At 41.6% G+C, this 8700-nt stretch overlaps 1 protein-coding gene across 1 annotated transcript; it reads right to left on the reverse strand.

Annotated features, from left to right (window-relative positions):
- Nucleotides 1-3442: 3442 nt before the first annotated feature.
- On the reverse strand, nt 3443-5962 carry LOC120058156 (SLIT and NTRK-like protein 5). Its single transcript, XM_039006624.1, has one exon. The coding sequence runs from the start codon at nt 5960-5962 to the stop codon at nt 3443-3445; it is 2520 nt and encodes an 839-aa protein (XP_038862552.1).
- Nucleotides 5963-8700: the final 2738 nt, after the last annotated feature.

An 8700-nucleotide genomic window follows, 5' to 3' on the forward strand; every position in this document is an offset into this window, starting at 1 on the left:
GTGAAAAACAGAGTTTAAATGTATTTGGCTAAGGTGTATGTAAACTTCCGACTTCAACTGTATGTACTGTATTCTATACTATGCCACTGTATCTTAGTCCAATGCCGCTCTGATTATATGTATATATTATTAATCCAGTCTTTACTTCGATTTACGTGTATATGTTGTGAAACTGTTGGATATTACTTGTTAGATGTGCAGAGGCACATGCCGTACCCCCTGCACACCGAGTCGGTACTGATACCCTGTGTATACACTGAGTATACAAAACATTAGGAACACCTTCCTAATATTGAGTTGCACACCTCCCTTTTGCCCTCAGAACAGCCTTAATTCGTCCAGGCATGTACTCTACAAGGTGTCGAAAGCGTTCCAAAGGGATGCTGGCCCATGTTGACTCCAATGCTTCCCACAGTTGTGTCAAGTTGGGCGCAGCTGTCTAAGGCCCTACATCTCAGTGCTAGAGGCAACACTACAGGCACTGGTTCAAATCCAGGCTGAATCACATCTGGCCATGATTGGGAGTCCCATAGGGCGGCGCACAATTGGCCCAGCGATGTCCGGGGTAGGCTGTCATTGGCCCAGCGATGTCCGGGGTAGGCTGTCATTGGCCCAGCGATGTCCGGGGTAGGCTGTCATTGGCCCAGCGATGTCCGGGGTAAGCTGTCATTGGCCCAGCGATGTCCGGGGTAGGCTGTCATTGTAAATAAGAATTTGTTCTTAACTCACTTGCCTAGTTAAAAAAAAGTTGTGTGGGTGGTGGACCATTCCTTATACAAACGGGAAACTGTTGAGCGTTAAAAATCCATCAGCTTTGCAGTTATTGTCACACTCAAACCGGTGCACCTGGCACCTACTACCATACCCCATTCAAAGACACTTCTATATTTTGTCTTGTCCATTCACCCTCCGAATGGCACACATTAACAATCCATGTCTCAATTGTCTCAAGACTTAAAAATCCATCTTTAACCTGTCTCCTCCCCTTCATCTACAATGATTGAAGTGGATTTAACAAGTGACATCAATAAGGGATCAAAGCTTTCACCTGGTCAGTCTATGTCATGGAAAGAGAAGGTGTTCCTAATGTTTTGTACACTCAGTGTATAGCCAAGTTATCATTACTCAATCTGTATTTATTCCTTGTGTTATTATGTTTCTATTATTTTTCTCTCTGCATTGTTGAGAAGGGCCCGTAGGTAAGAATTTCACTGTTAGTCTACGACTGCTGCTGTTTTATGAAGCATGTTAGATGATATGATTTGAGAATGGTCAATTTCATTACATTTACTAATCTTTACACAATTATTTTTCAATGCTTTGAATAGACATCATAACGTAATAGACCACAGTCAGGTAGCCTAGCGGTTAAGAGCATTGGACCAGTAACCAAAAAGTTCACTGGTTTGAATCCCCTTGTCGACTAGCTGAAAAATCTGCCAATGTGCCATTGAGCAAGGCAGTTAACCCTAGTTGCTGTGGATAAGAGTGTCTGTTAAATGACTAAAATGTCAAATGAGAGGTCTAGGGTTGCAAAATTATGTTACCTTTCCCAAAATTCACAGGTTTTACAGAAATCCTGGTTAATATACTCCAGGAATATGCAGGAAACCTGGAATACTCCAACCAGGATGTTTGGGAAAGTTACTGGAATTTTGCAACCCTAGCTTGGACCATAACCAAAAAATGTCTAACAATGAATTCAAATTTAGATTCTAGAGTAATACCCCAAAAATATATTTAAGTGATCAAACATGTTTGACATTTAAAAGTGGCAGTCACCAGAAGTTATTTTGCATCCGAATGCATTTTATATCGAGCTATGTCTAGCGATAAGAGGAATACATGTATTTCAGTGTATTTGTTGACAACAATAGGGGAGAGTGGGGTAAGTTGAGCCAAATGGGTAAGTTGAGCCACCCTTGTTTGTAGGAAACAATACACAAAGTGAATCATTTGACCAAATATTTAGGAAGAGGTCATCATTTCATGGAGTCTCTGAAGGAAGAAACCACATTGGAAAAAGTGGTGAACAACAATAAACCTAGCATGAAAGTGCATACTTGTAGCTGTGTTTGCTAATATAGTCAAAATGTTTGCCTTGGGGTAAGTTGAGCCAATGGCCATGGGGTAAGTTGAGCCAATGGCAAGTTGAGCAAATTAAAGTGTTTTCTTCCTAGGCATAATGCAAGACATTATGGGATATGAAGTAACAACAGGGGCTGCCCGATGTTAAAAGTGTTTTAACAAGTACAAAGTGATTTTTAGGTGTTAAGCCTGTGTTAAAAGAAAATTAAAATAATTAAAAGACAAAAAGCGATTGTGATTGTGTTGAATTGTGTTTGGGAAATTAAGACAGACATGGCTTTAAAAAGGTGGTGGCAATATTTAATTCAGTAGGCGGCTTAATTTATCCTGTCCCGTGGCTCAACTTACCCCATACTCGGGGTAAGTTTTGCTAAAACACTTTTTTTGGACAAGCTATGCTTTCAAAACTGTAATGTTTACATGAACTTTGATTATTTCCAGGGATACACAACATCCGGAAATATATATAGGTATCTTTGTTCGAAATAATACTATATATTCCTTGATGGAGTGATGCTGAATGTAAAAAATGGCTTAACTTACCCCACTGTCGCCTCAACTTACCCCAATGTCACCTCAACTTACCCCAATGTCAACTCAACTTACCCCACTCTCCCCCACCGTGAATACTTATTTCATCACTCTAAAGGATATGAAAATAGGGAAATTGAGGATTGAGGATTCCAAACTGGAAAAATAAGTGTCTATATGCAGGTATAATGCCAAATGTCTTATAACGTTTTCACAATGCAGTAGTTACATATCTGCAATAATTTAACATATAGCTATACGGCCATGGTTATTTACATAGTTTATGCAATATATATATATAAGAAAGTGACATCATATTCGTTGACCTGTTCCTGTCAATCAGTGCAAAGTCATAAAAACAAAAACAGAAGAAGAATTACATCCTCAAATACTTGTATAAAAATAGACAATTATTGAAAATTATAAACTGTACCACCCCAAATATCTCTTACGAAGTATAGATTATGCATTTATCTTTTAAAAACATGGTTTAGCCATATAGCTGATGATGATGCATACAGAAGCCAGTTGAGCATCTCACTTTTAAAATTGCAACAAGCATACATAAACTGCATATTTACATAGTTGTTGGCACAGAGATTGGATAACTTAAAAAAAAAAAAAAGTTTCTCAAAGCGAGACTGTAATTGATCCAGAATAAACAAGCTAACGGAATACCTATTGCTTTTACGCTGTTAAGGGAAGCCTTTGCATGTCTGTATAGTTTCAAAAGATAGATCCACACATTTTTTCCAACATGAGCACAGCTTGCCCCAATGCAACAAGCAATTACTCAACCAGTCAAGGAAGAAAATCAAGTCATTCAAAACTGGGTGAACGTGGTACGCTTCTCAAGAACTTCAAGGTAGTCGGGATCACTATGAAGCTTGGCTTTCAGTTCCCAGTACTCACTTATGTTCGGTTCAACATAAACAGCACTCGGTGCTGTGCAATACAATATTGTCTGCTGTATGCTTTCTGGGTGCGTGTATTGATGTCTGACATTAAAGTCTGAGTTATACTGATTTGATGAATGGGCAGTATGCCTGCATGGTAAAGTATTGCTGTAGGGTGACGGCTTGTCTGGGTCTAGGACATCGTCTTGTAAAGGGGAGTGTTTGTTGAGTGGAGTACTAACGCCGTACTCAGCGCTTATTGCGTTACTACCCACCTCTTCTTCCGAGGGATTATTCAGAAACGCCACATTCAACTGATCAAAGTCTCTGTACCCATCCACTGATTTGTTCTCCATTGGCCTATACACCGTGGGGCTATAGACTGTGTTTCTGCACGTTTGTTCAGTGGGAGAGGGGATGTACTCATACACATGCCCTGCAGATGCCCTGACTTTTGGAATAGATCCCTTTTTGTAAAGACCGTACTCCATGTTCAGCGAACTAATGCACGCGTTCATGGAGTTATTCTGCTCATTTAGTGTCTTTTGACGTCTCTTCTTCACAGCCGCAAACAGTCCTGCAGCGACAAACACCGAAACGATGAACATCAGGAGCAAGGCAAGGATCGTAACAGACAGAGGAACACTGTTGATCTGTGTGTCGTAATCTAATGATGTTTCTATGGTGATGGTGCTGCCGGGAACAGATTCTTCTGAAGGTGGGATCATGGACGCAAGGATATCAGAGTTATTAAGGCAGAAATGAGTTGTCTTAATGTATCGCATATCCTCCCCGAACAGCCTCTTAGGGGAGCCACAGATGACATTGTCCACAACCGTGCCGCTGCTGAGCTGTTCCAGCCACATCTTCATCTTCACGACGGAGCAGCCGCAATCCCAGGGGTTCTCGAACAAGTCTACCTGCACCAGTGATGTCAGTTGACCCAACACGCCACTGACAGGCAGACTGCGCAAGTGATTATTACGAAGATTTAGTCTGGCCAATGTCAACCCATTAAAGATTCCCTGGGGTAAGGTCTTCAGGAGGTTATTATTCAGGAAGAGCAGCTGAAGGTTGGAGACATGCTGAAAGGTGTCTGAAACAATTTCTCTAATGACATTGTATTCTAAATATAGGAACTGCAGACTCTCTAATCCAAAGAACATATCGACTGTGAGACGGTCTATCAAATTCCCATTCAAGTACAGCCTGCGTAAGTGTGTTAAATCCCCAAAGGCTCTGTCATGGATGTGAGCGATCCGATTGTTGCCAAGGTGAAGCAAATCTAATCCAATCAATTCAACGAAATCTGATCTCCGCACCACGGGGATAAAATTCCCTGTGAGATACATCTTTTTGGGATGGTAGGGTTTGGGATTTAAGTCAGAGATGTGCTCAATCTTTCTCTCTTGGCAGTTAACGTTCAGACCGAGGTCTGAAATTTGGAGATTGCACGTACAGGCAGTAGGACAGTCCAAAGGCATTGGGGATTTGGTTTGATATGAAACGATTTGACCGTAGTTTTGCGGTTTATTGGAGGGAATGCGAGATGTGGGTTTTGACTTTAACTTGGCTGACTGGTGAGGTCCCTTGGTGGGCCTTGACCGGGATGTGAACGAGGCTGTGACTGAGGCTGGTGTGGTCCTAAAGTACGCATCAGTGGTCTGATGTGCCCGGGGACGCATCTCATACTCTGCAATAGCTCTCCTGGGGCACAGTTCCTGTTTAGAGACTTCATCAAGATCTCTCCCATGAAGCCGGAATGGAAACTCACAGACCACGTCACCCACTAAAGCGGTGTAGGATATGCTCTCGAGCCAGGCCTTCAGCGCAATCAACTCACAAGAGCAGTTCCATGGGTTCTCCTCTAGTTGTAATTCCATAATGCTGTCCATGTGTTCCAAAAGACCCGAATAAGGGAACAGTTTCAGTTGATTCCCCCTCAGGTCAAGGTGAGTCAAAGGGACATGTTGGAAAATGTCAGTGGGAAGAGTAGAAATGATGTTGTCGTTTAAAATCAGGACCTCCAGACGACGCAGTTTGCTGAAGGCTTTTCGCTCGACATGGGCGATGGAATTGTAGTCTAGCTGAAGATATTCCAGACTTTCAAGGCCAATGAAAAGATCTTCCGTCAAGGCATCGATTTTGTTATTGTTGAGATGTAATCTTTTTAATCCCTGAAGTCCATTAAAAGCTCCTGATTCAACTGTGGATATGTCATTGTTGCCCAGATGCAATATTGTAAGCCCATTGTATTCAACAAAGTCATTGGTGGAGAGCCTCTTCAAAAGGTTCCCTGTGAGCAGTAAATGATACGTTGTGAAGTACACAGGGCTAACTTCAGAGAGATCGACTATTCCTCTACTTTCACAGCCCACAGTCAGTATCCCCTCTTTCTCCTCACAGGCACACAATCTTCGACATATCTCTCCATAATTGTCAAACATCTCGACGATGCCCACTGATGTAGTCACCAACAATAGGATTACAATCCAGTGATGCATTATCCCTGTGTTGATGGCTAAACTCACACTGTTGTGCTGCCGAAGTAATCTAGAAGAAGAAGACAAAGAGGTCATCTGACTAAACATGCTTTAACTTCATACTCATGAGTCCTCAAACAGCCTGTAATTAGGAAGAGCACCTGCCCAAAGGTGACTTCTGGTTGCCACAGAATGACCCAAACTAACTGAAGGAGAAAAAGAACAGGACTCTTAATGAAAAACCTTGACATTAATTAAACTCCACTAACACCAGTCAGTACCATATCATGTAAATGAATAGTGAACAAGGGCCCACCAATAGTCCATACTCCAGCCCAGTGTGAAAACATTTACTATTCAATTATTATCATATTATTATTATTATCAAAATAAGGAAAACATGTCATAGGCAACCAAATAGCATTGATGTTCAAAACCAACAATCAAAACAATGTATACACTTATTTGGAAAAAGATGCCACATAAACGTAGCATCAGCATACAATGCAAACAGTCCCATGTCACATCTACATAGTATAATCATATATAGAAATTCTTACCTCACTCACTGGTAAATATGAACGTTCCTTGTTCGGTATGACAACGTATGCTCCATTGTACGACTTACTAATGTTCTACGACGCCTGTTTATTATGAACACGTTTGTCTCCTCTAATGCACCAAAGAGGATGAAAAGAAATGCTGATCAACCAGAACTGTCAAATGCCTTTCTCTTTTCATTACGCGTTGTGCCGGGGAGGACAAAGATATGCCTGGTAACAAAGTTGCTTATTCGGTCTCCCTGGATGAATTGCTCTGTCTCTCTCTCCCTCTCTCTCTCTCTCTCTCCCTCCCTCTCTCCCTCTCTCTCTCCCTCTCTCTTTCTCTCTCCCTCTCTCTCTCTCTGTCTCTCTGTCTCTCTCTCTCTCTCTCTCTCTCTCTCTCTCTCTCTCCCTCTCTCTCTCTCTCTCTGTCTCTCTCTCTCTCTCTCTCTCTCTCTCTCTCTCTCTCTCTCTCTCTCTCTCTCTCTCTCTCTCTCTCTCTCTCTCTCTCCCCCTCTCTCCCCCTCTCTCCCTCTCTCTCTCTCTCTCCCTCCCTCTCACTCACTATCTTTCTCTCTGTCTTTCACATACAAACACGAATCCTGTAAAAATCCTTGATCGCACCTGCAATAACTGCCGTTTGTAGGGTGTTACCCTGACTACTACATTTTTCATGAACATAAAAAGGAATCATCGGTTGACCTGTCACTACGCTCAACTTTTATACTGCACACAGATACACCTCCCTGGCATTTCTTAGCAAATAGCCTGCAATTTGCTGCCTTCAACCAATGAGCTACTATCAAGGAGCATAGGATACGACCATATGACGATAAACCTAAAGATAATAAGCACATCGAATTCTAACATTTTGCAAGTGTCCTCCATTCACCCACCAAAGTCTGTGAAATGTCACGTAATTTACGTAATGCAATACAGACGCAAAGATACAGAATTAAATGGACGTCTTACCCAGTTACACCTCCAAAAGGCGTTACACTGCATGGATACGGATACTGTCCAAACGTGGTCAGTAATTCATTGGTGTTACCATGTGAACGCGTTACCATGTTTCACACCCTGAGCGGTTAAAACTGAGGACCGTCATTCGTTTATTCAATGAGACTAGCAGGGAAACCGTGATTTACGGTTCCTCCGTTTTGTTGGAGAAGCAGCTGTAATGACATAATGCCACCAGCACACTGAAAAATGTGGCTCCATTTAACTTTTCACATGAAAATAATCACATAGTGTACATTCCTCTGAGGTACCTACCCCTCTTCTCCACACCCAAATACCAAAACGTGAGAAAGAATAAGCCCCGTCAGGCTCCACTACTATAAAAATGGTATGACGTGCACTGCAATGTATTCACATTTCACAAATGCTATTTTGGGCATCTCACCTTGAACAAGTGTTGACCATGTGATATAGTGATTCACAACTCAGCATTATTAGGCCCTTTGCTTTGTGTTAATGTAGCCTATTATTACAAGGACAGTGTTTAAATAGCTTAGTTAATACAGTCCAAAGCATACAACTGTGTCCCTCCCTGCTGTTGACAACCAGCCCTGAAATGTCACTATTTCCTTTCCTCACTATATTCATCCAGTTTGAGCAGTGAACTAGATTATGCAATCTTTCCTTCACGTTCATATTACCATCCTGTGCATGAAATATACAATTTCACTCATGTCATGCATGGGATATATACTGAGAGATGAGAATTGAGGTCTACAAACTCAACTGTTGTAGCATCCAGCCAAATAACTGATAGAAATGGCTCGGAATGAAATGGGGGATGTTTTGATAGTCTGCCTTTACAGCTTTGTCTGTTTATTAGTTTGTACCCCCACACATTAGATGTGCCTAGTCATCTTCCCTGGGGCAGCATACTGTTTACACATTAAACATTTTTGATAAAGATATCAAAGCCAACAACTATTTTTGAACAAAAATGGCGCCGGAGAGGATGGCTGACGTCTTACCAACTGTGTTATTTTGTTAGTTTTGTTACATTGTTTGTAACTTATTTTTTGTAACTTATTTTGTACATAATGTTGCTGCTACCATCTCTTATGACCGAAAATTACTTCTGGACATCACAACAGCGATTACTCACCTCGAACTGGAAGAAGCTTTTTCCTTTAACAAGTCCGA

The sequence above is a fragment of the Salvelinus namaycush genome, chromosome 13 (assembly GCF_016432855.1).
Source record: "Salvelinus namaycush isolate Seneca chromosome 13, SaNama_1.0, whole genome shotgun sequence".
In the NCBI taxonomy this organism is placed as follows: Eukaryota; Metazoa; Chordata; class Actinopteri; order Salmoniformes; family Salmonidae; genus Salvelinus; species Salvelinus namaycush.